Below are 27778 nucleotides of genomic sequence, written 5' to 3'. Positions count from 1 at the left end.
GTTGGAGGGTCGGCCTGTGGGGGTCCGTCGTCTTCTATGTCCCTCGTACGAAAAGGTCAAAAACTCTACAACTCTTCTTTATGCTGCTACTATACAAAGATATACATTTTTTTGTACTATCAGTTTCCTGAGTCGGTTCGGATCTCATAATGCCGTTCCTTCTTTATTATGGGCAACGTACAATAATCTTTGAGCCTGGCTCTTACTCTTGTTTTGTCAGCTTCTGAATCTTGCTCGGTATGTGTAGAATCGAGGAACGAAGAAATGAAGGCCATGAAGAGGATTGAAGGATGCAAGATAAGACATACGACGTTGGTCCAATTGAAGAAGTGGAGAACTCACTGGGATGGTACTGTAGTATTTGGCCCCTATTACTCTTTCTCTTTTTCACTGGTGCTATATCATCGTGCATGTAGCTTGTTGAACAACATATAATATTTGCACATGGACAGCAATTTTCTAAAAATTGCACAGGGAATTTGGATAGAAAGGCAAATTCTTGCCTGTGTCGATAGTAGTCAAGGTCAAGTATCCGTCTCAGTTGAGATTTCAAGGCAATTGGTGCTTTGAATTAAAGCCTCGTATCTGTTGCCGTGTACATAACGAGTCATATTCTGTTTCCTTTTGCCTTGTCTTTTCATTTCTTTTAATCCCCCCTTGTATGTGGGAGTCTAGATTGAGATGCCTGCGTAGGAACGCTAGGCCAGGGGGACTGCGGCACAGGAGAAAATTACTTTTCGTTTTGTTCTTCTTTTGAAGTGCCTCAGTTTTGTTCACTATCATTCAAAATTTTGCACTGAAAATGGTGACGTCCCACTCCCAAAAAAACTTCTACATGCCCTTCTCCGTCTTGCCTGCATTCTGAGCGGGTATTACTGAGCTTTAAGAATTCGGATCTATTCGATGAAATAAAAAAGAGCAGCACAAGGCAAAGACAGGAGCCCCCTTTTGCAGTACGTAAATTTCCTTAGACCAATCCGTCTACACTACCTGTTCGGATATTAGACGTTTATGGGTATTTGCTGGGTGTTAACCCTATCAAATGGCCTTTTTATCGCTTCAAAGAACCACAACAGAAAAGACATAAATGGAACTATAATAAATGCGCTGTAATCAAGCAGGAGTTCCCCCGGGTGCTTCTATGTAAACTTCCCAACCTGTGTAATGCGTCCGACAAAAATCGTTGGAACTTTTTTTCCTATACAGAAAGGTTAATGAAAAAACAGTGTTCTGCGGGAATAACCTAAGCAAAGAAAAAGACAATAAAAATTGGAGAAAGGAAACCAAGCTTACTGCGGCATATTAGTAAAAGGGCCAAACAAACCACTGCACAACGACCCAAAGGTTATACGTGTGCCTAAATTTAACAAACTCCCTTTTCGCTACTCGGTTTACTGCCTCTACGGTAACTTCTGGGTTGAGGACTACGGGACCTAAATGGACGAGGTTAGCGCGTTTAACTGCGGAACAGTAACGTTCCGTATATATCGGGGGGTGTGGGAACTCACCCCTCCAGGAAGAGGTGATTTCCTTTAACAAAAGATTGTAATTTTTTTTTTTACTTCGCATGATTTTCGATTCTCGATAATACAGTTGTGAAAACTGCTGCGCCGTGCTCCTAATTGTGGCCACTGGTAGCTTACCTCATTGGTTTTTCTAGTTAGTTTTGAGCCATGCCGTATTGTTTCCCAAATCTTGGTGCATAAAACCCGGTAACGCTCTACGAATGTTTTTGCCTGCTCTTCTTGGTTTACCTCATCATTAGCATCCTATTATCACCCTAAAAACAAAAACCGAAAGATAATTCCGACACCTGGAATCTTATCGCAGGTAGGCGCCCGCCTCACCTTCCTATTTAAAGAGACAGGTCCCAAAATATGTGTAGGATCCCGTTCTTTGCAGTAGATTATACCTTTTTACCAGAAATTATTTTCATTTCAACTCGAGTTCTTCTTTCTGCAGTATAGTGACTACGAGTTCTTGTTTAAATTAAAATAAAAAATACACACAATAGCTTATACCCCACATTCTTTATCCGTTCAATTCTTCAACAAAGTCAATATAATAATGGGTAGACGGAAAATTCAAATAAAAACCATAGCGGAGAAGAGAAGTAGAACCGTGACCTTCTTCAAGCGAAAATCTGGTCTTTTGAAAAAATCAAAAGAGCTCTCCATCCTTTGCGGGGCAAGGGTTGGTTTGATCATCATCAGCGAAACGGGCAGACTTTATGAGTTTTGCTCAACAGACATGAAGGATTTAATAGATACCTATCTTTACGATCCAACCATTAAACATGTCACCAAAAACACTATAAACGATGCTGAACTGGATGATATCAGGGCATGTATGAAAAGCGATGATGAATCAAACGAGAGTGAAATAAATTCGAACGTTGTTAGGCGATCGGATTCAGTGACTGAGCCCGAGATAGGAGAGACTCCTACTTTCGGTGTAAATAAACACGTGCCCACGGAGCCGCTACATTCAGTAAATGGCCACGCCGACACTTCGATGAATTCTACGAAGCGTGATTCCATTACCAAAACTTCTAGTACCTCGGGAAGCTCCCCGGGGAAAGTGTTACTTTCTCAGATATTAAACAATGATTCTAAAAAGACACAACCGGCTATACCAACACTTTCGATAAATCAACACGACCATACATCTAGTTACCTAAACAACGATAGAACGGGAGCAGTACAACCTTCTTCCCTCCCCTCTCCTGAACAAATGCTAAGTGGTAGGCAAAGCTCGGTGACATCTCAGTCTGCCGATGTGAATACTCAATACTCACAACAAAGTTTAACATCGAATCGGAGTGTTCTGACCATAGATACCAGATTGACCCCTCAAAATATACAGCCCCTATCACCATATTATGGAGAATATTTCGTTATGCCACAAAGGTCTTTCATCGGAAATCCGGTCTCTGCGTATCCAACACCGAATCCCTATATGGGACAATATAACAGCCCTGCCAACACCAACGGCGTCCAAATGACAACAGCAGGAATAACATACACAAACTACTTTAACGGATACCCACCCATACCACAAAATAGGAATGCAGTAAAGTACTATCCGCCGCAACTCGTGGACGCGTATGGGAACCCATCAGACCCTCCATCAAAGGACTACGATGGGTACACGAGGTAAAAAAAAAAAGTGGAAGATAAAGTAAGAGAGTAAGAGATTACATCCAATTGCAACGGCGCATTTGTGTGCTTCAAACAAGAGTGACTCGGTAAATAGATAAACCGAATATTGAACGTCCCCAGCTACTATATACTCAATAAAAATAAATAATCTTTAAATTCATTAGAAAACCCTTCAAGATCGGTAACGCCCTGCACCAGAAAACGAACATGCAATTAGTTTTGGTGTGCATATGTTGCTTTGACATTTTGCAGACAAGATAATAGATATTCAAAAGTTGAGAAGGCCCCCCTTTCCAATAGGCAGCATACTATACTCTCTCACTAGGCACTGTGGGTTTAGGTACGAAAGAAATATTCCGTAGCGTTTAAAATAAATTTGGGACAGACTTTTTACTACACCCATGACCAGTTTTAAACATCCGTACATTCTAACATTTTGTGCTTTTTCTTAAAGAAAAAAACAAAAAAGTGAAAAATTGGAAGACAACCAGACAGTGGTTCTGCCTAGCGTTTAGCGGGGCTTCCACCTAAATTGTTTTGTGGCTAGGCGGAGTGGACTAATTGTGGCCCCATTTTTGGTGGGTTCGTAGTGGCTGATCGCTGTTGAGGCGTCCGAGCCCGCACGCCATCCACAATTCTAGACGAGCATTCAGCTGAAAAATATCAAATTGCTAATATACAATAGTGGAGCTACTAGGTTGGTTAACGATTAACTAGCAAGTAATAGACAACCGAGGCATCATGAAGGTATGAAATGACACATATTAGCAATACGGCGTCGCTGATGACATATAAATTGGGATAGTACTGCAGCTGGAGGATTTGAGCGGGAGTTATGAAACTTTAAATGAAGATAAAGTATCGAAGGAATTGTGACTGATACTTTCTCTTTCTGCCTACTTCAGGTTTTCCTACTCTTTGCAGTACTAATCTTATCATTAGAAACTAGTCCTGCGGTTAGCCGAACACCCTATTCCATTTACTAACAAATTGTATTCCATTATTCAATACTTTTATGACAGTTGAACATTTCCTACCCAGTCAACGGTACCCAAAAGTGTATCGAAGTCGATGACGAACACCGTGTCCGTGTCTTCTACGACAAGAGAATTGGTCAAGAGATTGAAGGTGAAGCCATTGGTGACGAATTCAAGGGTTACGTCTTCAAGATCTCCGGTGGTAACGACAAGCAAGGTCTCCCAATGAAGCAAGGTGTTTTGTTGCCAACCAGAATCAAGTTGCTTCTAGCTAAAGGCACTTCCTGTTACAGACCAAGACGTGTCGGTGAAAGAAAGAGAAAGTCCGTCAGAGGTGCCATTGTTGGCCCAGATCTAGCTGTCTTGTCCCTTGTCATCGTCAAGAAGGGTGAACAAGAATTCGAGGGTGTCACCAACGACACCGTCGCCAAGAGACTAGGTCCAAAGAGAGCCAACAACATCAGAAAGTTCTTCGGTCTATCCAAGGAGGACGATGTCCGTGACTTCGTTGTCAGAAGAGAGGTCACCAAGGGTGAAAAGACCTACACCAAGGCTCCAAAGATCCAAAGATTGGTTACTCCACAAAGATTGCAAAGAAAGAGATTCCAAAGATCTTTGAAGGTCAAGAACGCTCAAGCTCAAAGAGAAGCTGCTGCCGACTACGCCCAATTGTTGGCCAAGAGATTGGCTGAGAAGAAGGCTGAAAAGGCTGAGATCAGAAAGAGAAGAGCCTCCTCTTTGAAGGCTTAAGCAGAAAACTTCTGGAGCAGTATAAATAAGATCACTTATTTATGCTTCGTGTCTTTCTAATTATGTATATTTCTTAACCTTTAAGCTAATAAAACAAAGTACTCCTAAACCAAAAAAAATGTCGAAGAGTTACCGGACTAAATTCAGACAGAAATGCAGCAAAATTGATAATACGTTATACGCTAAATATTTCTGATCCGCAGCCCGGATTAAATTCTTGGCGTAGCTTTCTGCCATTTGCCTGCTGCTCCTACTAGATATGTAATAGCCGCGATTGAGATCAAATTGCAAAGACCCAGTCCAGTAAAACACCATCCGACACCCATGGCCTCACATAGTAAAAATATGATACCAGAACTAATCGCCGCTGCAATATTCCTAAACATGCTATTTACGGCCACGCCTGCAGATGCCCGATGCGCCATAAGTTCCGTCATGTACGTCATAGTAGTGTTGTTCACCCAAGTGAGACCGAAAGCAAGCAATGCAGAAAAAAACAAAACCAGTGCCACATGAAAATGTCTAGAAATGGCCCAACCATAACCAATACACCCGGCTGTGTTAATTACAATACCGACAATATTGAGGCGTAAACGCAGCTCCAGAGGATAATCCTTTTCTGGGTTTTTCTTTTTCCAGCGCTTGCGTAAAAAATCAGACAGATGCCCGCCTGATTGAGAACCCAATATCATTGTTATACCTGGACAGACATAGGCAGCACCTATTTTTAACATTGAATAATGATAAGAAACTTCTAGGAAATGAGAAAACGTTACACTGAATGCGTAATAGTTGGCAAAGAGCAAAGCGTTGCATGAAGCAGTCACGAAGATTGGACGGAATTTTATCATAGACCAATAAGTTTTTAGACCAGCCCTGGGTGGGCGAACATATAGCTCTTTGAAGGTAGTCTCATTGGAAACAGGTTTTTGAATTCCAATATCTGCACAGAACTGCCATTTGGCAGGTTGACATTCCACAAGTTCTTGTGCTTCAATGTCAAGCGGACTCTCTCCTTTCCAACTGGGGTCCCCATTTCCGACAATACATCTCAAAGTTTCGGGAAGAAATATCCAAACACAGAGTAGAGCAACCCCACTCATTATTGCACAAAATCCAAAAAGCCATCTCCACCGGTCAGTATTGATCAAAATTAGACCAGCAACAATTGGCGCTATAACTGGTCCCATGTTGGGACCCATCATAAAATAGCCAATCGCCTTACCTCTTGCAGAAGGAACAATCAAATCAGTAACTGTTCCAGCACCTAGTGCTATCACTGAGCTTGATGCAAATGCCTGGGCTATCCTTAAAATAAACAAGGCCACAATATTGGGACTTAATGAGGCCAAAAGCACGTTTACGATAAACATCAATGCTAGAGAAAGTAAATAGAGTATTTTTCTTCCGCCAACATCTGCGTAAGCTCCCCATAAAAGCGGTCCAACAGCAAACACAGCCATAAAAACAGAGACTGTTGCATTTATAGTTGAAGTGGAGGTGTGGAAAATAGTTTGAAACAAAGGTAATGCGGGGATGTAGATGTTTCCTGACATGGGCCCCAAAAACCCAATAAAGGTAATAATGACAAAAATCAGGAAAATCTGGCCATTTGTAAAGCAAGTATAGTTTCTTTGAGTCTGTACATTAGCCAAACTCTCTTCATTTTCCTTTAAGTCAATAGCGTCCAAAAATGCTGAATGATTTGGAGTGCCATTTCCCTGCTCTGTTGCCGGGACATCCTGACGTAGCCTTGCCATGGCGATATGCTCATTTTCTGGATCTGTCGACTTGAACGATTCTGTGCTTGTAATTCCACTGGCCATATTGATTTGGTTTTGTTTAAGTTACTCAATTCCAACTTGTACCAGGAAGAAATGTAAAGTGATAATGACTGGAATGTTGACGGGTGGTGCACTTGCTTTTGTGTCATCTTTCAAAACTTAAATCTTTAATTTTACTTTTTTAGGAAAACTCTGATTTTTTATCTTTGTCAAGACGAAAAACTAAAATTTGTCAGGATATATTGCAAAACTCCCCCTTGGAATGTACCCAGGACTGTCTCTTAACCCGGGACCCAACAAACGAACCAGTCTTAATCAAGCACGTAAAACTTGTATAACTTCTATAATTACATATACGGCTTAAATAAGAAAAGCGAACAATCTTTACACACTTTATTCCAATACAACCTACTTTAGCACTTACAGAAACAACATAACAACGAAAAATCAACCGTATCCCAGAAGCTTGCTTACTCGGCACAAAGTACAAGTTGAGTGGGAGTCGGGGTTAACCATTGAATACCGCCCCAGGGCATTAATATAAAACTTGACTGTAGAGTAAACATTGAACCCTCCCCCTCAAGGTTTTAAAAAAAGAGTTAAGGTATGACTTGAGTAACTTCCAAACTATCTTTTTCCCATGAAAAGCTTAGAGAATATGATTAGCAACAATAAATTTCTCAAAATAACTACTAAATTCCAATACATAACAGAGCTGTTTTAATTAATTCTCCGGTGTTACTCATAAGGCGAATCTGCATTCTATTTTATGGGGATACGTTTAAATATTAACTCTAACCAAACTACAGGGAGAGTTAGAGAGAGTTCCAAAAAAAGTTTATAGAACGAGATATAATATACAAAAATAAACCTTAGACATGACAAAAAAATACATCTACACCTAGGTGACAATGCTTGTTAGGGACCGAATATTGTGTTTTGGGTAACCGTCTACCATAACAGAAATACAACGCAATTATACTACTGGATGGCCCGGCATCTATTCACAGATTAACGGAAATCAGTCTTACCAATACCACGCTTACCACTATGCAAATGTTTCAACAAAGAGACAGCAGTGTGTCTATCAGCTTCACCTTGTCTGGCGTGTCTGTTTCTATCTCTTCTTTGCAATTTGTTCATTCTATCGGCCTTCGATCTGGAAGAACCATCGGCAACACCGTCCAGCAATCTATCCTGTTGCCTCAACTTACCACCGTTTTCGGACACAGAAGCGGCAGTGCTCTCATCAACGTCTCCGAAGACGACGTCAGCACCTCTCTCCCTGTACTTACCCTTTTCATAAGCAACGTTGTGTCTCTCTTGAAGCGAGGACATATCGTGGCCCAAAGTGGACATATGGTTCTCCATTTGGCTAAAGGACTTGGATAGTTTGGAACGAGGCATGATGGCTTTGTTCTTCAAAGACTTTCTGTTTCTTGCCTCCTTGATCATTTTCTTTTGTCTGTCTCTGATCCAGAGAGCCTTGTCCTTGATGTCGTCTACTTCCTCGACGTCGAAGCCTTCGTAAGTTTCTTCATCGTCGTCGGAGTTGTAGAACCCTTCCGCCTCCAATCTTTCCTCCTCTTCCTCCAGCGCTTGCAACTTAGCAGCAATCTCTGGGTCCAAGAAATCGTAGACGTTCTTACCGTCCAAAATTTCCGGCATGACGTCGTTCTTCCATTCGTCGTCTTCCAAAATGTACTTATCCTTCAAGTTAACGTTGAAGACACCGGCACCACCGTTCTCAGCCTCGATGTCACGGGCCAAGATCCTCTTCTCTGGGTCCTCTGGGTCGTATTTCTTCAAGCTCTTGACCGCATCAGGGATGTATGGAGTTCTGCTAATATCGTCTCTCGCTTGTGGTTGTGCGACATGGATTTTGTTCAACACGTTGTTGATCCTAGCCTGCGACTTCAGTTTGTTCTCGATTCTGGATGCAAGCAACTTCTCACATGCCTTGTTTCTAACCTCCATGACGTTCTCCTCCATTTGACAAGAGGTACACATTATTTCGACACCATCCACATCCTTGACAGTCTGCAGCAATTGAGCACGGTCTTCGTCCAAATCCTCTGGTCTGATGATATCGGTTTTGTTGATGACCACCATGACTGACTTGTTAGCGAAAAGTGGCTTGATGGAGTGGAACAACTTGACTTGTGCCTCGATGGTGAAACCACACCGTTCGGATAAATCCATGAAGTACAGGACACACGAACGCAAGTGAGCAATAGCGTAAATGGATTGCATTTCAATGTTGTTCATGTCTTCCGTTGGTCTATCAAGGATACCTGGCGTATCAATAGCCTGGAATCTCAAGTACTTGTAGTCGAAATGCCCGACGTACAGCGACTTGGTAGTGAAAGCATACGGTTGGACCTCAACGTCTGCCTTCGTGATGCATCTCAAGAAGGAGGATTTACCGACGTTGGGGTACCCGCAGATCAACAGCGTTCTCGTGTTTGGGTCAATAGAGGGCAATCTACCCAAATGTTGACGGACCTGTTCTAGATAGTTCATAGGGTCCTTCAATTTCTTGACGATTGTCGCCATTCTACCCAGTGCAGCTCTCTTCAATTGCTTACATTGGAACAGAGACTGACCAAACTTCAACAGTCTGGTGTAATCCCTCGAAACTTGCTCAACTAGAGACTTCGCTCTCGAGACAGCGGCCAGCGAAATTTTGTAATGGTTCTTCTCGTAAAGAGTGTCCATCAAGTCTCTGTGGAACGGGTGCACGTCGTTGATGTTGGGGAACCCCTTCAGAATGTCGTCAAATTTCTCCTCAAACCCTTCAGCAGTGAACCTCACTTTCCGCATGTAGAAAGCCCTGATTCTGGTGATCTTGAAACCTGGTCTGATGACCGTAGGTGTCTTTCTCTGAGTCCTGTTCAGGACAATGTCCAGAAGATCATTGGCGGGGGCCACAGTAGGGATATCCTTCCAAGATAACTGCATTTTCGTCCGTAGTTTTTCTTGTTCAGACTAGTTCTGCTGTGTTACTTGCAATATAACAAGAAGGACACACTGACGAGTTATAAAGGTTATGAAAGAGAAAGAAGAGTGTAAGAGTGAAAGAGATGAGATGCGATGAGATGCCGTTAATTTCGTTTTGAAAAATTTCACTAGAAAAAGAAAAAAAAAAAATCGAAAACGAAAAATTTTCTGTATCGTTTTGAACGACCTGCCCGTTAAGTATGCGGTGTGTTCTGAACACTATGAAGGGACATGGGACCGGCTACCTGTGGATGTGACTTAATTGACAGCAGCCGGCGTACGACCAGCCGGGGCAATCGCTGGTTCCAAGATGGACAGGGTATCTGTTGTTGAGGCTGATTGACGCACAGTTTGAGGCATGTTTTTGATAATATGTCCGGGGATCACTCTGAGCGGGAAACAGGATAGATGACTGGTCAGTGTTATTGGTCAGAGTTTTGGGACCAATGGAATCAGGGTCGCAGGTGCCTGTATAGCCTACGGTGCGATGCTACAGTATATTGATTAGCGGGAGATGTGCAAGACGTGTGGTTGTGCAATGGGGTCCTCCTCTGATGGGGGAACAATCTCTATCTCTGTATTATATAATTGTATCTCTCTCTGCCTTTTTATTTTTATTTTGATGCCCTCCTGAGGAAAGAAGAGTGGGGACAGCATCTAATGATCTACCCAGTTGCGGAAGATACACAGAGAACAGCAAACGGTAACAAGTGCAGTTCATCACTATCAAGCCATGGTTCAGAAGTGTGTCCCAAAGGGTGAGGAAGGTGAAGACGGGAGAAGCCGTGGTGGCGATGATGATGAGGGGAAGTCCATTTGGGCCGATGACACTACTGTGGCTCCATCGGTGACGTATTCTAGGAACAGCGGCTCTCTCGTGGGTGGTAACAGTACAGAAATTATGTTGAATGCGGGGCGTAGTAATGCGTTGCCCAGTGCATCGAGGCTGGCGGAGTCGCAACTGTCGCAGTGGAATTACAATAATAACAGGACGATTTTGGATAGGGCAATCTTACAGATGTCCGCTTTATTGAATGAGCTGGATACTGAGAATGCACAGAGACCCATCAACATTGCAAACGAGGACTCACAGCTGTATGTACTTGGGCTGAACATAAAGATGGACGGTAATTACTCGAGGAATACGGAGGATCAAGAGGACAAAAATATGGGGTTGGACAAAGAATCTCTTGCCAAAGTGTTCCACAAGAAGGTGATCAACGCTGTGGACCACTTACGGTCCCTACAGAAGCGTGTTGACGATACGTCGTCCAAAGTTTTCATCACCGGAGATGTCAACACGGGGAAATCCTCCTTTTGTAACTCTCTTTTGCAAAGGAATCTCTTGCCAGAGGATCAGTTGCCCTGTACAAACGTGTTTTGCGAGGTATTAGAGGCGCGTGAAAATAATGATGTCGAGGAGGTCCATGCGATTCTTATGGCCCCCGGGAGCAACGTGAGAGACTGTGCGTTGAAGTACGATATTAGGAATAAGACCACATACGACACAGAACCTCTAGAGAAGTTGCCCGAATTGGTGTTCCAGAACAAGAAGTACTCGTTGCTCAAAGTATACATCAGAGATGACAAAATGGAACCGGAGAAAAGTCTGTTACGGAACGGCACAGTTGACATCTCTTTGATCGATTCTCCAGGGCTCAACATGGACTCCATTCAGACAACAGAGGTAATGGCTAGGCAAGAGGAAATCGATCTGGTGATCTTTGTCGTCAATGCAGAGAACCAACTGACTTTATCGGCACAAGATTTCATAAAAGTGGCCTCCAAGGAGAAGAAGCTGATGTTTTTTGTCGTTAAGAAGTTCGACAAAATCAGGGACAAGAATCGTTGTAAAGAGCTAATACTGAAACAAATACAAAATCTGTCCCCGGAGACTTACAAAAACGCTCCCGATTTTGTTCATTTTTTGGGGAACAATGAGAACTCGGTAGAACCGCATGGCGGCGATCCGGATGGCGGCAACGGTGACCCAGCAGGCGACCCGGATTTTGATCATCTGGGGGAATCGCTTCGGAATTTCATACTGAAGCGTAGGTCGATGTCCAAACTACTACCTGCCAAGACTTACCTTTCTAAGCTACTGAGGGATCTGGAGACCATCTCGCAGTCGAACGTTACGATTTTCCAAAGTGAGGAGACACAAGTCAACGCGAAACTAGCTGAATTATCAGCGGATGCCTCCAGGTCAAGAATTCACTACGATACCTTCATCTCAGGTATCGACAAACTTGTTGAGACTACGACGCAAACGACGTATGAGTTCACCAAGGAGAGCATAGCAAACTCGCTGGACATCTCCGCGACGGATTGCCCCAGGTACCAAGGTCTTTCTCAGATCTACGATTTCATTGTTCTGACGGAGCAGTACATCAGGGAGCAGATCGAACGCAGCATTTTATCGAGTGAGACTTTTGCGCGGCAACAGACTAAGACTGCAGTCGAACAGATATACGCTATGGGTCGAGAGGAACTGGACGACGAATTCATGAATGAGCGTGTTTTCGACGCTTCGCTAATGTACTCGCGGAATTACCATCTATTGGCAAAGAAACTTACCGTGGCTCTCGGGTTCTCCGATCTGTATGCGCCGACATGGGACGGGTTCTTCCATTACATCGGGTGGGGGGTGATCAACCCAGTCAGACTGTTAACCGCTGGCTCCCTATCCCGGTCCTCGGACAAGGACAGTAACACACTAGAGGTAGCAAAACCTGCCAGCAACGATAGTATTGTATCCATACTGGGACTCGGCGAGTATCCGCTAACGAAGTACTGGACGCAACCGTCTCTGCTGTTAACTTCGAAGCTCCCCGCTTTGGCGATTTACTCCCTAGGTGGGGTAAGGCTTGTGAGCACCATGGTCCTTAATGGACTGACGACTTTCTCAGTACGCACGCTGGCGCGTGTATCCGGGTCCGTGCTCCTACTAGGATCCCTCCTCGGGGTGTCATACCTAATCTACGACCTGCCCAGGGCGCTGCCCTTGAACTTGACGGCAAAGTACAGACACCGACTGCAACAACTGGACTACACCCACAAGAACGCGTCACGGATCTCCAAGGAGTCCGAGGAAGTGTTGCGCACCCCGACGAGAGAGATTGTCAAGACCTGCGAGCTGCTCTTGAGCCGCAAACTCGCGACGAAGACGGACCTCGAGACGCAGCGCGACACTAACAGACTGTCTATGGCGTTCTTCAAGAAACTGCTCGACAGAACCGCCGTCCAGCGCAACATCATTGACTCGCTGAACCTCGAGGTCGACTGACCCGCCGCGTTCACGTGCTTCCAAATAATATATTCATTTTTGGGTGCTTCCGTGGAACCACTCTTCGGCGTTACTGTTATCTCCGGAAGAGACGGTGTTCGTCGTGTAGTGCAGTATCCGATGTGCTGATGGTTAAGCTCGCTTGTATATAAAAGAGAGGTTGGATGCGGAGTTTGGGACCGCTGTTGTTGGATGGTGTAAGTATCCACTGAGGTGCACTGCTGGCAAGAGTACGAGAATTTATCAGGTAATGTCTGGGTACAATTCGTGGCCTGTGGTTAATCCGTTGCACTGGGGGTACAATGGGACTGTTCATCAGTATGTGGGTGCACGCGGAACCGTTGGGTTGCACCTGAGGGGCACCAAAGAGGAGGTTTCCCTGCAGTCGTTTGTGAACAAGAATGTTCCGCAGTTGCGGGACGGTGCAAGGTTTAAGTTGAATCCGATGCTTTTCACAGGTTACTTGCAGACGATGTACCTGTCGTCTGCGGACTTCAGTAAGAGTTCGCCTGTCATGTATGGCCGGGAGATCGTCGAGTTCTCAGATAATGGGGTGTGCACCGCCGACTGGGTGATGAATTCCGAGTGGAGACCGTTGTACAAGTTCGATCGGGCGACCGTCAAGTTTGACACTGCACGGTTCAACGAGGATGCAAAGAAGACGCACCCTGACGGGTGGCCACGGCTGCATCCGCGGACGCGGTACCTGAGCGACACTGAGCGCGGGGCCGTTCACTCTGTCGGGGCTGAGCGGCCGCTCGTGGTCGTATGCCACGGCCTTGCTGGTGGGTCGCACGAGCCGATCATCCGGTCGCTGACAGACCACCTGTCGCAAGTAGGCGGCGGGAAGTTCCAAGTTGTTGTCTTGAACACGAGAGGGTGCGCACGGTCTAAAGTCACGACGCGGTGTCTGTTCACCGCGTATCACACGCTGGACTTGAAGGAGTTCGTCGAAAGGGAGCACGCGAGGCACCCGGAGCGGAAGATTTACGCAGTCGGGTGCTCCTTCGGGGCCACAATGCTGGCGAACTACCNCGGGTTTTCCGGCGAGGACACTCCGATCACTGCTGCTGCGACTCTGTGCAATCCATGGGACTTAGTGCTCGCGGGGGAGAAGATCAGCAAAGATTTCTGGTCGCGGCAAGTGTTCAGCAAGGGGATCACACAGTTCCTGGTGCGCATGGTGAAAGTGAACATGCGGGAATTGGAGGTGCCCGAGGGCACCAAACCGGCGCAGCCACCGTCCCCTGAACACCCCTCGTTCGACCTGTTCACACAGTCTAACTTGCGCAAGGCGTTCAAGATGACGCAGCTGGCCGAGTTCGATGACACCTTCACCGCTGCGGCGCTCGGGTTCCCCAGCGCGTACGAGTACTACAAAGCCGCCGGCTCCGTGAACCGGTTCACGGACATCAAAGTACCGCTGCTCTCGATCAACTCGGAGGACGACCCAGTCGTCGGCGCGGACCACGTCCCAACATCGTACATCGACGAAAACCCGAACGTGCTCGTCATCGAGACAGACTTGGGGGGCCGACCTCGCGTACCTGCAAGCAGACGGCGACTCGTGGGCCACCAGACAGATCTCTGCCTTCTTCCACAAGTTCGACGAGCTTGTGCTCTGAATGGCTATACATAGACACACACACACATCGCAACATACAATACATAGAGTACCCAATCCCATATATTTCTAAATGTTTCCATGCACTTTGAAGAGACAACTACAAGTGTCCCACCCACGCAGACGACACAGCGCACGGTAGAGTAATGCAGCAGCGGACAGTTGGGTACTTGTCCCTCGCAGTGACATGGCTGGTGGTTGTGTTGTGCGTGATTGGTTTCCTCCGGGCGCGGGGGAACCCTCAGGGCACGTACTACTGGTGCTGGGTCCTGCTGTGCCCCACGGGCGTGTGGCTGTGGGTCGTCACCGCGTGGTGCAACTACCAGCTCTTCCGCAACGCGAAACCCCGCGGGTACAAGCAGTACAGCTACTTCACGCAGTACCACGCTGATTATGTATCCAATCTATAATTGTACGTAACAGTTTGAACAAATATTATATATATATATATTGGAATAGTATCGAGTGCTTGTAGAGCAGTTCACAAACAGGTCTCGCCCTAACAAGAAGGTTACAGAGTCGGTCAGCGATGCCACCGGTGAGACAAGTGTATGCGCAGGAGGAGCCCTCCAACTGGGCGAAGTTTAAGATGGGTCTGATGATGGGGACCGCGGTGGGGGTGTGCACTGGATTGATGTTCGGCGGGTTCACCGTGTTGACGCACGGGGCTGGTCCTGACGGTGTCGTGCGGACGCTGGGAAGTACATTGCCGGGTCTGCAGCGACGTTTGGGAGTGTTCATGTCGATTGGGTCCGTGATCCGGAGCGAGCCCTGCAGTGGAGGAGGGTTGAGGTCCGCGATGAGCTTGCACCAGCAGGCGCGGCTCGAGGCATGGAAGGTGCGTGCTGGGAGATGTACCATGCGTGTGAATAGCAAGTAGTTTGGGCCTTGTATACGTGTATATAGGTGTGTAGCAATAGTAGTGTCTACTGTCTTGATTCAACTGTGCGGAGAAACTCCTGCCAAAGATCGTCCTTCATCATAAATGTGTGCGTGCCCTTGACTGGGAACTGCCCCCGTTGCACCTCCGCTGTGAACTGGGCGAGTGACTTCTCTGCTGCTTTGCCCAGTTGAGCGTACCGCTTGGCGAACTTCGGCCTGAACGCCCCCTCGCCGAGCAACTCGAGCATGTCCGCGATGACGAGTACCTGTCCGCTGGTGCCCGGCCCAGCGCCGATGCCGATGGTAGGGATCTGCAATTGTTCAGTAATGTACGTGGCGAGTCTCTGTGGGACACACTCGAGCACGACTGCCCAGCAGCCAGAGGCCTGCGCCTGCTGTGCACTCTCGAGCAACCGCACCGCTTGTTCAACGGTACCGTTCGCTTGCACTCTGAGTCCTCCCAAAGAATGAGCTCTCTGCGGAGTGAGTCCCAAGTGTCCCATCACTGGTATACCGCGACTGGTCAGTTCCTGCACGAGCGCGTAAGTGTGCGTGTCGACTCCAGGGGTGCCCAGCTCCACTTTGACCGAGGTGACCTTGGAGGAGATCTTCATGAGCGCCACGGCGCTGCTCACGCCGTGCTCGATGCTCTGTTCTAGGGACCCGAAGGGCATGTCAGCAACGATGGCTGCTGGGCCTGCAGCACGACACACGCTGCGGAGATGCTGTTTGAACTCGTCAAAGGGCAAGTCTGTGGGCGCGTCGTACCCGAGCGCTGTCGTCGCCATGGAGTCACCGACAAGCAACAGGTTTGCACCAGAGGCCTGTGCCCACCGTGCAGTGATGTAGTCGTACGCGGTGCACATCGTCAGTGGCTCCCTTTGTGCATACCGGCCTGTTATGTCGCTGAGCGTCGTCCTAGCCAACTGTGCTGCCGAGTGCGAGGACCACCGACGAGGCACCAGCCCGCGATGAAACAGTAGCCTTGTAACTGCGTTTGTACCCATCAGCTTGCGCGGCGGCGTTAGTTAGGGATACTGGTTCGAAAAAGAGATGCATTGGTTGCATATCTTTGGTTGCTTTATATATTACACTTGGACCCATCGCCAGCGGGTACACTGTCCGTCGAGGGTGAGTGCGACCATGGTGTCCCCCCAGCAGTCGATGCTGATAACCGGTGCTGCGCTGAGTTGTAGTTCTTGGACATGCTGTTTCGACTGTGCATCCCAGCAGTGGATCTCCCCCGTCTCTCCACCTGCGAGCACAACGGGTTGTTCCGCAGTGTAGAGAACCCCCTGGCCACACGCGTGGGTCAATTGCGAGGAACTAGCGGTGCCCCAGGGGAAGCTGCGGACTACGGTACCGTTGACACAATCCCACAGCTTGAGCGCTCCATCTAGAGTGCGCACTAGGAGGAACCGCGCGTTCCGTGTAAATTGTACCTGCACGACGGGAACGACACCTTTCCCCAACTGCCAGTCCTTGTCGTACGTGAGCGTGCGGAGACAGTGCCCCGAAACACTGTCGAACAACCGGATCAGTCCGTCGTGCGACCCTGACGCGAGAAGGGAACAATCCGCGTCATCACCGCGGGGCAAGTCCACTGCGACGACAGCCTCCGAGTGTGCAGATATAGTCTTGAGCAGCGAACCGCTGAGTGTGTCCCACACTTTGATACTTTCGTCGAGGGACGCAGAGTACAGGAGGTTCCCCCGAGAGTTGTACCTCACTGCAACGACAGGTGCCGTATGCGACGCGAGTCTGTGCAAGGGTCCGTACGCGACGTGCGTGACACACACTGTAAAATCGTCTGCCGCGGTCGCAAGACACTCCCCATCGGGGGACCAAGCGACGTCAGAGACAGGGCCTGCATGTTGTAACGACAGGTCCTGCATCCCGCCATCGGAATCCCTCACTATCACCTTTCTGCCACAAGCGACCGCGATGCGGGACCCGTCCCCGCTGAACACTGCCCGAGTCGCCCCCCGAGTTACATTGAACTGCTCTTCCAGTTGAAACATCGGCCCACACTCCGTCGCCCTAGCGTCTCCCGCATAGTGCAAGCGCTCCTCTCTCTCTTCTTTAACATCAAATTATTCAAATCTGCAATTGAGACGACTGTTATACTACAACTCTCGAGGAAGAGTGGCAAAAGGGGCACGAGGATGAACGTGGTGCCAAGGAACGAGTACAAGAGCAGTGTGAGCAGTACTGGGGACGCTCTGCGGTCCGGTGCTGCTGGGGCCCCGCTAGCGACGCAGATGAACGGGAGACACCCACTGGAGCAGCGTGTGGCGAAGTGGGAGGAGACGCAAAGGAAGAGGCAATGGGAGCAGTACCGCCAGGTGTTCGGTGTCGCTGAGCCCATGCGGCGTAAGATGGAGTTGTCTATCGTTGAGGCGACCGATTTCCACCCGGCGAGGAACGATGGGGCCCCCACGGCGTCGCACCAGGGGTCGATGCACAGGGATATACTGCTGAATAAGGGACGCAGAGGTCACGTTGGGAGGAAGTTTATCTGCGGTGAGGGCCAGGGAGACGGTGCGATGCAGGGCCCTGCTGCGCTGGCGAGGGCGGGGACGATCCACGCACAGTTTGAGTCGAGGCTGGGACTCTGAGACCAGGGCAATGCAGTGAAATTCAGTCGTCAGACGGAATTGTACAAGGCTCATCCTTATGACGGGGGCATGGAAACACACTGCAGTTCAAGCTTCTCTACATGAACATCAACACGGTGAATCTTCCTGCTGCGAAGACTTGTGTTGCTCAACTGTTGTGTATCTTGTTATCTATCGTGTATACAGTCTGTAGATCTCTGTATTTGAACCGTTGAGGGAAGACTTACATTACATTGGCACGAGGGAGTTGATACCTGGGGTGTTGATAAAGCTACTGGGTATTTCTGAAACTACAGTACTGGATCAATGTGTCGTTGATGATGTCTGGTTACGGAGGGTTCTTTTACGATTACTATATGATATGATGTGCGTGCTGTCAGAAGGTGGTAAGTTTCAAGGTGATAGAAGGGAACGCTGGTTCTGTAAAGATTACTGACGGGTCTTTGGCATTTGCTTAGATTACAGGGAAGAGGGTGTTGAGATGTTATGCCGTCTAATAAAAGTAGATGAGGGAGATTCGATTGTCGACGATGTTTACTTCTGCTAAAGAGAAATGCTTGAAGTCTGGGAGTGATGTGTATTCATGCCAATGAACTTGAATTGGGGGGGGGGGGAGTCTGGGAGATGCATTTTCAATCTATGCTTATATATGCCCTTTTGAAAGCGGGAAAAAGTGATGGTGGTTTGGGAGTGAGGGCCCGCTAGATTGAGTTAGAACATCATCAACACGACTCACTGCGCTGCGCTGGTACCGTCATAGACCTCACCGTCTCGTCTCGCCGTCGCAGCCGCCGTCGTCACAAATTTTGATCGAAACAGAAAACAGAGAAAATTTTTAGTGTTTGAAGACGACGACAACAACATCAACAGCTACATCAAGAGGAAGACGAAGACCTTACCACGACGCCGACGACGATGTTCCCGAGTTCTGTGCACGACTCCTTGCAGATGCTGAATTTACAGCCCACCGTTCCCTCCGTGTTCGACTCAATTGGTTCACCAGCGGTCAACGCAGTACAGGAGTCCCTGTGGAGGTACATCGATCAACAAGGTGTGATACAAGGGCCGTTCCCCCTCGAGCAGTATGTCCAGTTGGTACAAGAGTAATTACTTCCAACCTTTTCTGCAGATCTGCAATGTCGGAGACTCTGTTGGTGCGTTCTTCACTCTGGGGGAACTGATCTCTAGGGTGAATGACTTGAGAGATCCGTTTGCAGCGTATGACCGTGCGAGGGTGGCAACCACTGTGACTACTCCTGTGGTTGTGGCAACCCCTGTGGAAGTACCAGTGGCAAGTCCACAGCCACAGGTAGTGGCTTCGGGGGAACCACAGTCTACTACGCAAATTGTCAATGAAAGAGTCGGGAAGGCTGGAGTGACACCCACGGCACATGTCGAAAGTGGGAGAGATTACACGTATGAACAGTTGTTGGATTACGTGGATCCAGAGACCGGTGGGTACTACCATGAGGTAGCTGTTCCTGTACCATTGCAGAGAAGGCTTGTTAGGAAGTTGGAACAGGTACCAGAGGGTGCTGTCCTGGCAGAAGAAGGGTTGGATGACGTCTTTGCTGTGAGAGAGGTGCTTGTGCATGATCATGGCGGGGGTTCTGTGGACCCGACGGAGAGACGCAAAGTGAAGGCAGAGCTTGCTGCAAAACAACTTTTGGAGGAGCAGGAGGCGGTGGACCGTGCTAAGAAAAAGAAAGAGGACGCTAAGAGGAAGAAACAGCAGCAGCAACAACAGAAGAAGAATAAGAAGAAGGAGGAGGTCCTGGGGAAACCCACCTGCGGTCCCTGTGACTCCTGTGGCTCCTGCGGCCCCTGCAATCCCTGCGGCCCCCTGCGGCCCCCCGAACAAGTCCCTCAAACCCCAAGCTTCCAAGAACTTCAAAAACTAGAGGCAGAAAGAAAGGACGAGTTACTTCGTGAAAGACGCGAGAGAGCGGAACGGATGAGTCGGCAGATCCTAGAGGAGGAGAAACAGATTGAACAAAAGAGAACTACACTCACTTGGGCGTCTAAACCACTCCCACAGCAAACACTCTCTGTTGATATCAAGTCGCAGTTGACCCAGGATAAAAACAAACAGACCACAAAGAAATCTCCTCCAAAGAACCCCACGCCCCCTGCATTCGATGATCCAGCGTTCGTCAAAGAACAGGAACGGATCTGGGAACAGGTTCAGAGGGGAGCGACCAAATCTCCAGTGGTACCAAAACCAACCACAAATGCATGGACTACAGTGACCAAGTCAAACAACATGGCTCCCCAGAAGACTAAAACAAAACAACAACAGACGAAGCAGATTGGGTCGTCAACAACTATCCCTGCACTGAAGGCGAGGTACCCTAACGGCGTTGTCACCTCGGTCTCCACCACTGCCAATGCCAGCGTTTCCGCATCCGCTGCTGCGAAATACCCTGGGAACGCTTCCATTTCTCTACGGAAAGAGTTCCTTAAGTGGTGCAAGTCGCAGCTGCGGTTGAACCAGGGGATCTCGCAATTGAGCGTGCTAGAGGTCCTGCTGAGCCTGCCTCCAGGCTCAGAGTCCAACGAGATCATCGCGGACACAATATACTCTAACAGCTCAGTGATGGATGGAAGACGGTTCGCTGTCGAGTTCAACAAGAGACGTGTCGAGTGCGAGAGACAGGTCCAGGACCCGCTCAGCTGGAGCGAGGCGCTTGCGCTACCGGAGGGGAGTGCGGACGACTGGGAGTTCCAGATCGTCAGTAAGAAGAAAGGCAAGAGGCATTGACCTGCCACGGATTCCACCGTATTGTATCTATGTATCATTTCAAAGTAGTATAAAAAGACATGAAGAAGAAGAAGAAGAAGAAGACGGGTCTACTGCTTCAAACGCCCGGTGTCGTCGATGTTCAACTCCCATTCCTCGATGCAGACGTTCTTGCGGTCCAGTATTGAGTGGTACCGTCTCTGCATCGCCTGGTTGAAACAGATTTCCTGGCACAGCGCGACATACAGCTGCGCCCACCCGGGCTGCAATTGCTCCGCCTCCATCAGACACTCCTTGAACTCGAGCTCGATTAGCTTCAACTCCGTCTGGAACCGTTTCCAGTATTCCTCACCGACGGACCCGCTCTTGTACAGCGACTCCACCTGTGGCGCCAACTCCTTCATCTTGAACGACCGCCTGACGGACTCCGCACCGCGGTTCAACAAAGCAGCCTTCAACACTTTTTCATGCACTTTCTCCGTCGCTTGCAACTCGTAGTACAGGTCCCGTGCGTCGTGCTCGTCAAAGATCGACCCAAGTTCTTGAAGCTGCTTGATCTGCTCACCACGATACCACCGTGCAAAGAACACGAGGGACACAAGCAACACGGCACCGTACACAAACGGCGTGTACACCGAGGTCGCGACGAGCTTTACCGTCTCCTCGGCAGCACCGGACGCAGTGCCGTTCCCTGTCCCATTGAACCCAGTCCCATTAAACGCGGTCCCGTTGTAAAACTGGCCAAACTTCGCATCCTCAAAAAATGTCCCGTTCTCGCTCCCGCTCCCGCTCGAATTCATTGACCTTGGCCTTCGACGTTCCCTCCAGTGGAACAAACCAATCCATCAAACGAACGTTCCCTCAGTGAAGTGTTCCATCAAAATACTTAAACCGTTTAAATTTTTCAATTTTGCGATGACGAATTGGAAAGTTAAAGTTGTAACGATGTTGAAGGGCAAGTACCGTTGCCACACGCCAAAGCAGCAAGTTATTCGTCCGGTACAACGCAATTGTCATGTTGGTAAGGTTTAGGTCGAAGGATGGAATGCAGCGGGTTCGCTGCGAGGAAGGGGAGCCGTTCCAGTTGGTGGTCGAGCGGTGGATGGCGAACGTGTCTGGGCCCGTGGACTTGAAGACGGTTTGTGTAGGGAGGGAGGCCAGTGGGCGCGGGGAGCCCCTTGAGACCCTCGTGGGGAAGAGTGTCCGGGATATGGGGCTGCAGCAGGGGGACATCGTGTACGTGAACTACGAGACTGCCGGTGCTGGAGGTTCGGCGGCAGAGTCGATGCAGGGGTTGAACCTCGGCGGGTCTGCACCGGGGCAACAACCCGCCACTGGGTCCGTGAAGATAATGGGCGGTAGTGGTGGTGGTGGTAAGGTCCCACAGCGGGTTGTGGAACTTCCCGTGGATGAGTCACTTGAGCGTGAGGACGGTCTTATTATTCGGTCGCGGTCCGGGCTGTGCAAGCACGGGGAAAGGGGTATGTGCGAGTACTGCTCGCCGTTGCCGCCTTGGGATCGCGGGTACCATGAGGAGCACAGCATCAAACACATCTCGTTCCATTCGTATTTGAAGAAACTGAACGAGAACACGAACAAGGGCACGGGTGGGTCGTACGTGGCGCCACTGTCCCAACCGGATTTCAAGATAGACAAGAACTGTAAGAATGGGCACGAACCATGGCCCCGTGGGATTTGCTCTAAGTGCCAGCCGTCAGCGATCACATTGCAAACGCAGGAGTTTCGGATGGTCGACCACGTCGAGTTCCAGAACAGCGAGCTCGTCAACCAGTTCATCGAGTCCTGGCGGTCCACTGGGATGCAGCGGTTCGCATACATGTACGGGACGTACAGCAGGTACGACTCGACGCCCTTGGGGATTAAAGCCGTCGTGGAGGCGATCTACGAGCCGCCACAACACGACGAGCAAGATGGGCTCACGATGGACATGGACCAAGTTACCAAAGAGATGGACGCCGTGGACGCGCTCGCATTTCAGATGGGTCTATTCCGCGTCGGGTTCATATTCACAGACCTCACGGATGCTGGACAAGGGGACGGGTCCGTGTTCTGCAAGCGGCACAAGGACTCGTACTTCTTGACCTCCTTTGAAACGATTATGGCCGCACGGCACCAGATGGCGCACGCCAACGCATGCAAGTTCAGCGAGCGGGGCACGTTCTCGTCCAAATTTGTGACGTGCGTCGTATCGGGGAACCTCGAGGGCGAGATCGATATCGCAAGCTACCAGGTGTCCATTGACGCGGAGGCACTTGTCGACGCACAGATGATCAGCGGCTCGACGCACCCATCGATGGCGTACATCAACGAGACGACGGACGAACGGTACGTGCCGGAGCTTTTCTACATGAAGAAGAACGAGTACGGACTCACGGTCAAGGAAAACGCCAAGCCGGCGTTCCCCGTGGACTACCTAATTGTCTCGCTAACGCACGGGTTCCCCAAGGACTCCGCCGCTGCTGCTGCCGCTGGAGCAACCGCGGGCAAATTCGCCACGACAATGGGCTTCCCCTGGGCAAACAGACAGATCATGGGCCACTCGCAGGACTACCAAGAACTCAAGAAGTACCTCGAGGCGGCTACAACCGCGGGGGACTACAACTTGCTGCGCAAGAAACTGTCCAACTTCCACGTGCTTCTCTACATCCACTCGCTACAGATCCTCTCCCATGAAGAGTGGTCGCTTCTCATCCAGGCGGCGGCCTCGGGGGCCAGTCCTGAACACGACCAGGGCACTGAGCAACAGCAACAGCATCTCTTCGAGCTCCTGTCGTCCCCCGGTTGGCAGACCCTCGCGATGATCCTCGAGGAATCGTCCTTCTAGAAGCTTCCAGAGCAGAGTGCTCATATCGGTGCGCGTGCCTGTCAAATTACCGCAAGGGGAAATAAAGTGTGGGTTTTGGTTTTTGCTCGAGAAATGCGTCACTTTCGACGGCGGTGAAAATTTTTTTTTTGTTCTTTTTTGTTCTTCTCGTTTTCCTTTTGGTATAAGAACGTTAGTGGAAGTGGGCGAAGTTATACTGAGGTGTTAGAGTTTGTGGAGGTACGGCAATTGTTTTCCCATTCGTTATTTTCGTGACGTTGTTGAATAGTATATAAATATTACGCATCGCCTCGGTTAGATTCCACTCTCTTTTTTTTCCATTAAGATTTGGGTTATTTCTATTGAAATAGGATACACACACACAGACACACGTCCTAAGATACAATGAGTACTCCATTTGGTTTAGATCTAGGTAACAACAACTCTGTCTTGGCCGTTGCCAAGAACAGAGGTATTGACATTGTGGTCAACGAGGTTTCCAACCGTTCGACTCCCTCTGTCGTTGGGTTTGGCCAAAAGAACAGATTTTTGGGTGAAACCGGTAAGAGTAAGCAAACTTCCAACATCAAGAACACTGTTGACAACTTGAAGAGAATTGTTGGTCTGGATTTTGACGACAAAGATTTCCCCACTGAGGCCAAGTACATCTCATCAAAGCTTGTGAAGTTGGATGACGGGAAAGTTGGTGCCCAAGTGAAGTTGGCTGGTGAACAGCAGACTTTTTCTGCCACGCAGCTTGCTGCCATGTACATCGACAAGGTCAAGCACACCGTCATTGAGGAGACCAAGTCTACCGTCACCGATGTCTGTGTTGCCGTCCCAGTGTGGTACACCGAGGAACAACGTTACACGATTGCCGATGCGTCCAGAATCGCCGGTTTGAACCCAGTCAGAATCGTTAACGACGTTACTGCCGCAGGTGTCTCCTACGGTATTTTCAAGACTGACTTGCCAGAGGGCGAGGAGAAGCCAAGAATTGTCGCTTTCGTCGACATTGGTCACTCCACGTACACTTGCTCGATCATGTCCTTCAAGAAGGGTGAGTTGAAGGTGCTGGGCACCGCTTACGACAAGCATTTCGGTGGTAGAGACTTTGACCGTGCCATCACCGAACATTTCGCAGACGAGTTCAAGAGCAAGTACAAGATCGACATCAGAGAGAACGCCAAGGCGTACAACAGAGTTTTGCTTGCCGCTGAAAAATTGAAGAAAGTGTTGTCCGCCAACACCGCCGCGCCAATCTCCATCGAATCCGTCATGAACGACGTCGACTGCTCCTCGCAGATGACCCGTGAAGAATTGGAGGAATTGGTCAAGCCACTGTTGGAGCGTGTCACTGAACCAGTCACCAAGGCGTTGGCCCAGGCCAAGTTATCCGTCGACGATGTGGACTTCATCGAAATAATTGGTGGTACCACTCGTATCCCAACTTTGAAGCAGTCCATTTCTGACGCATTCGGGAAGCCATTGTCCACCACTTTGAACCAGGACGAGGCCATTGCCAAGGGTGCCGCCTTCATCTGTGCCATCCACTCCCCAACTTTGAGAGTCAGACCATTCAAGTTCGAAGACATCCACCCATACTCCGTCTCCTACTTCTGGGACAAGCAAGCCGAGGACGAGGACCACTTGGAGGTCTTCCCAGCTAACTCCGGCTACCCATCCACCAAGATGATCACCCTATACAGAACAGGCGACTTTGCCATGTCGGCTAAGTACACCAACCTTACTGAGCTGCCAGAGGGCACCAAGGAAACTATCGCTGAATGGAAGATTACTGGTGTTCAATTGCCTGAAGGTCAAGAGTCCGTCCCAGTCAAATTGAAGTTGAGATGTGACCCATCAGGTCTACACACCATCGAAGATGCGTACACTTTGGAAGACATAGTCGTCAAGGAGGAAATTCCATTGCCTGAGGACGCCGCAGAGGACGCAGAGCCAGAGTACAAGGAGGTCACCAAGACCGTCAAGAAGGACTCCTTGGAGATCACTGCTCACACTTTCGCCCTAAGCGATAAGGACTTGAACGTTTTGATCGAGAAGGAAAACGAGATGACCGCCCAGGACAAGCTTGTTGCTGAGACTGAAGACCGTAAGAACGCTTTGGAAGAGTACATCTACACGCTTCGTGGTAAGCTGGACGAGGAGTACGCTGACTTTGCTTCCGATGCGGAAAAAACCAAGTTGAAAGACATGTTGGCCAAGACCGAAGAGTGGCTATACGATGACGGTTTCGACTCCATCAAGGCCAAGTACATCGCCAAGTACGAAGAGTTGGCTGCCTTGGGTAACCTTGTTAAGGGTAGATACCAGGCCAAGGAGGAGGAGAAGAGACAGGCTTTGAGATCGAAGAACGAGGCCTCCCAGATGGCTGACTTGTCTGCCAAACTTGCTGAACAGAGAAAGGCCGAAGCCAACACCAAGAAGGATGCCGAAGGTGACGTCGACCTAGACTAAGCGGTCAACTGAACACAACCACAACCCAAAAATACATATATATTAAACTTAAAGGTATAATAAACTATCGTCGTACATTATTTAATGATAAACATTTTTTCTCTATGCTTCAATCACACAATCATCAATCAGAGGTAACAAGCTTCTTGTAGGAAGGATCTGGGGGGAGTGAATTAAGTAGTACCTGAGATCTCTAGTGCTAGCATCAAAGCATAGTATTGTAAAAAGTACTTGTTTTCGATTGCACTAACTAATCTGTTTACTCTCTTTCCATATACTCTACATGAAAGAACTTAGGAATTATATACTAGATTTTGACTAAAAAAATAGTCTTTCTTTTTTATACACTTTCCATACTTCATAGAAAACTCCTGCTTGTATGGTTCACTGTGTTTTTTTAACGTTTTGATTGTGAACCTTGTATATGTCCTAACTTATGCTGACCGCTATTTGTCTATGTTGTCTAGGAAGGCTTTCTTGCTGGGTTAGGCTAATTTTACAATCAGGCTTTTAACAAATGTAAGATATCACCGGATAAAATTTATGTTGTCCTTAAACTCTTAGGTATTTAAGAGTTTAACAGTGGTCAATCGTGGAACTCATATTAGAAATGGACTCATGACCGGTGACTCTTTCAAAGACATAACCGCGAAGTATATAATCCCGACAGGCGAGGACAATGCTAGGGACATGCAGATGGCCCGTTATTCGGAACGTATATAGGCTTCCAGTTTTCTGTACCGACATTTTCAAGACCGCCTTTGAATCCTGAGCCCAAGAATTAATGAAACTTGGCCGAGCAAGTACAACTTATATAATTTGCAGAACTACAAATACAGCGAAAATAAGACTAGCAGACAGTCCTTACGCATTTTATTTGTTGAAAATAGAGATACGAAATCGCACCCCGTATTGATGCATAAGTTTCTATATCTTTACGACATTTTTGTTGAGTGGATTAAATGCTACGATTGGTGTTTACGACACAACAGAATTCTCCACACGACAGTACGTAGGATTCTGTGGAATGCGACTTGTGGAGACAAAATAAGACGAAATAGTATTAAAATTTGTCTCCAATAAACAAATGACGAAACTATAACGCATCGTGAACTTGTGTGATATTTCTCCAAGAAAAAATCATATAAATAGCCACGATATAGACCGTTGTCTCGAAGTAATTCTTATCACAGATTTTTTCTAATCTACTGATTTTATATATATTCTTTCGTTACATCTGTAAGGGCAAGAAACCGTTTATACAAGGGTTATAAAATAATTTATCTGATACACAAGTATGTCTTGGCAAAGAGGAACAACTAACAGATTTTTGAGAAACTTCAAGAACTTTGTTCATTATTCACACACAACCTACTGTAGCTTTTACACAATTGTCTGTTCTCGTTCTCTCTTTATAAGGAATATGTACAAGAAAATGTATAAAGGAAGTGAGACAAAGATCCCAATAGTTAGAATAAGTGATCTTTATCCAATAATTAATAAAGCCGGGGCATATCTCATTAGCTTTGGTCTGTCCGTTCGTTATATGTATATTGCGCGAATATTGATTAGTGCATGTTGCACATTGCGTGTTGCATGTTGCATAGTAACTATTGGTTGTCGCTAAGGGTTGCCTTGTGGAAGAGGGCTTATT

General features: G+C 48.2%; 15 protein-coding genes across 15 annotated transcripts; 10 read left to right on the top strand and 5 right to left on the bottom strand.

Annotated features, from left to right (window-relative positions):
* Nucleotides 1–2067: 2067 nt before the first annotated feature.
* KNAG0A03560 (uncharacterized protein) lies at nt 2068–3159 on the top strand (the record flags this gene model as incomplete). Its single annotated transcript, XM_022607852.1, has 1 exon — nt 2068–3159. The coding sequence occupies one exon, from the start codon at nt 2068–2070 to the stop codon at nt 3157–3159; it is 1092 nt and encodes a 363-aa protein (XP_022462283.1).
* A 743-nt stretch (nt 3160–3902) lies between these two features.
* On the top strand, nt 3903–4888 carry RPS6B (40S ribosomal protein eS6; the record flags this gene model as incomplete). The annotated part of the gene is made up of 2 exons (XM_022607841.1): nt 3903–3908; nt 4184–4888. The coding sequence occupies 2 exons, from the start codon at nt 3903–3905 to the stop codon at nt 4886–4888; spliced, it is 711 nt and encodes a 236-aa protein (XP_022462282.1).
* Nucleotides 4889–5097: 209 nt separating this feature from the next.
* DTR1 (Dtr1p) lies at nt 5098–6714 on the bottom strand (the record flags this gene model as incomplete). Its single annotated transcript, XM_022607830.1, has 1 exon — nt 5098–6714. One exon carries the CDS (start codon nt 6712–6714, stop codon nt 5098–5100), a length of 1617 nt encoding a protein of 538 aa, XP_022462281.1.
* A 969-nt stretch (nt 6715–7683) lies between these two features.
* On the bottom strand, nt 7684–9633 carry NOG1 (putative GTPase NOG1; the record flags this gene model as incomplete). Its single annotated transcript, XM_022607819.1, has 1 exon — nt 7684–9633. One exon carries the CDS (start codon nt 9631–9633, stop codon nt 7684–7686), a length of 1950 nt encoding a protein of 649 aa, XP_022462280.1.
* A 772-nt stretch (nt 9634–10405) lies between these two features.
* Nucleotides 10406–12958, top strand: FZO1 (mitofusin; the record flags this gene model as incomplete). The annotated part of the gene is made up of 1 exon (XM_022607808.1): nt 10406–12958. One exon carries the CDS (start codon nt 10406–10408, stop codon nt 12956–12958), a length of 2553 nt encoding a protein of 850 aa, XP_022462279.1.
* Nucleotides 12959–13208: 250 nt separating this feature from the next.
* EHT1 (medium-chain fatty acid ethyl ester synthase/esterase) lies at nt 13209–14597 on the top strand (the record flags this gene model as incomplete). The annotated part of the gene is made up of 1 exon (XM_022607797.1): nt 13209–14597. The coding sequence occupies one exon, from the start codon at nt 13209–13211 to the stop codon at nt 14595–14597; it is 1389 nt and encodes a 462-aa protein (XP_022462278.1).
* Nucleotides 14598–14728: 131 nt separating this feature from the next.
* Nucleotides 14729–14992, top strand: ERI1 (Eri1p; the record flags this gene model as incomplete). The annotated part of the gene is made up of 1 exon (XM_022607786.1): nt 14729–14992. One exon carries the CDS (start codon nt 14729–14731, stop codon nt 14990–14992), a length of 264 nt encoding a protein of 87 aa, XP_022462277.1.
* A 119-nt stretch (nt 14993–15111) lies between these two features.
* Nucleotides 15112–15462, top strand: MGR2 (Mgr2p; the record flags this gene model as incomplete). The annotated part of the gene is made up of 1 exon (XM_022607774.1): nt 15112–15462. The coding sequence occupies one exon, from the start codon at nt 15112–15114 to the stop codon at nt 15460–15462; it is 351 nt and encodes a 116-aa protein (XP_022462276.1).
* A 46-nt stretch (nt 15463–15508) lies between these two features.
* ECM31 (3-methyl-2-oxobutanoate hydroxymethyltransferase) lies at nt 15509–16471 on the bottom strand (the record flags this gene model as incomplete). The annotated part of the gene is made up of 1 exon (XM_022607763.1): nt 15509–16471. The coding sequence occupies one exon, from the start codon at nt 16469–16471 to the stop codon at nt 15509–15511; it is 963 nt and encodes a 320-aa protein (XP_022462275.1).
* Nucleotides 16472–16552: 81 nt separating this feature from the next.
* On the bottom strand, nt 16553–17485 carry SWD3 (Swd3p; the record flags this gene model as incomplete). Its single annotated transcript, XM_022607752.1, has 1 exon — nt 16553–17485. One exon carries the CDS (start codon nt 17483–17485, stop codon nt 16553–16555), a length of 933 nt encoding a protein of 310 aa, XP_022462274.1.
* A 144-nt stretch (nt 17486–17629) lies between these two features.
* On the top strand, nt 17630–18082 carry UMP1 (Ump1p; the record flags this gene model as incomplete). Its single annotated transcript, XM_022607741.1, has 1 exon — nt 17630–18082. The coding sequence occupies one exon, from the start codon at nt 17630–17632 to the stop codon at nt 18080–18082; it is 453 nt and encodes a 150-aa protein (XP_022462273.1).
* A 1084-nt stretch (nt 18083–19166) lies between these two features.
* Nucleotides 19167–20843, top strand: SMY2 (Smy2p; the record flags this gene model as incomplete). Its single annotated transcript, XM_022607730.1, has 1 exon — nt 19167–20843. One exon carries the CDS (start codon nt 19167–19169, stop codon nt 20841–20843), a length of 1677 nt encoding a protein of 558 aa, XP_022462272.1.
* Nucleotides 20844–20932: 89 nt separating this feature from the next.
* SEC66 (Sec63 complex subunit SEC66) lies at nt 20933–21622 on the bottom strand (the record flags this gene model as incomplete). Its single annotated transcript, XM_022607719.1, has 1 exon — nt 20933–21622. One exon carries the CDS (start codon nt 21620–21622, stop codon nt 20933–20935), a length of 690 nt encoding a protein of 229 aa, XP_022462271.1.
* A 215-nt stretch (nt 21623–21837) lies between these two features.
* NPL4 (nuclear protein localization protein 4) lies at nt 21838–23667 on the top strand (the record flags this gene model as incomplete). Its single annotated transcript, XM_022607708.1, has 1 exon — nt 21838–23667. The coding sequence occupies one exon, from the start codon at nt 21838–21840 to the stop codon at nt 23665–23667; it is 1830 nt and encodes a 609-aa protein (XP_022462270.1).
* A 384-nt stretch (nt 23668–24051) lies between these two features.
* Nucleotides 24052–26124, top strand: SSE2 (adenyl-nucleotide exchange factor SSE2; the record flags this gene model as incomplete). The annotated part of the gene is made up of 1 exon (XM_022607697.1): nt 24052–26124. One exon carries the CDS (start codon nt 24052–24054, stop codon nt 26122–26124), a length of 2073 nt encoding a protein of 690 aa, XP_022462269.1.
* Between the last annotated feature and the right edge of the window lie 1654 nt (nt 26125–27778).

This window comes from Huiozyma naganishii, chromosome 1 (genome assembly GCF_000348985.1).
Source record: "Huiozyma naganishii CBS 8797 chromosome 1, complete genome".
NCBI classification, from domain to species: domain Eukaryota; kingdom Fungi; phylum Ascomycota; class Saccharomycetes; order Saccharomycetales; family Saccharomycetaceae; genus Huiozyma; species Huiozyma naganishii.
The sequence above is the reverse complement of the archived record's forward strand: the minus strand, read 5'-3'. Positions and strand labels throughout refer to the sequence as shown.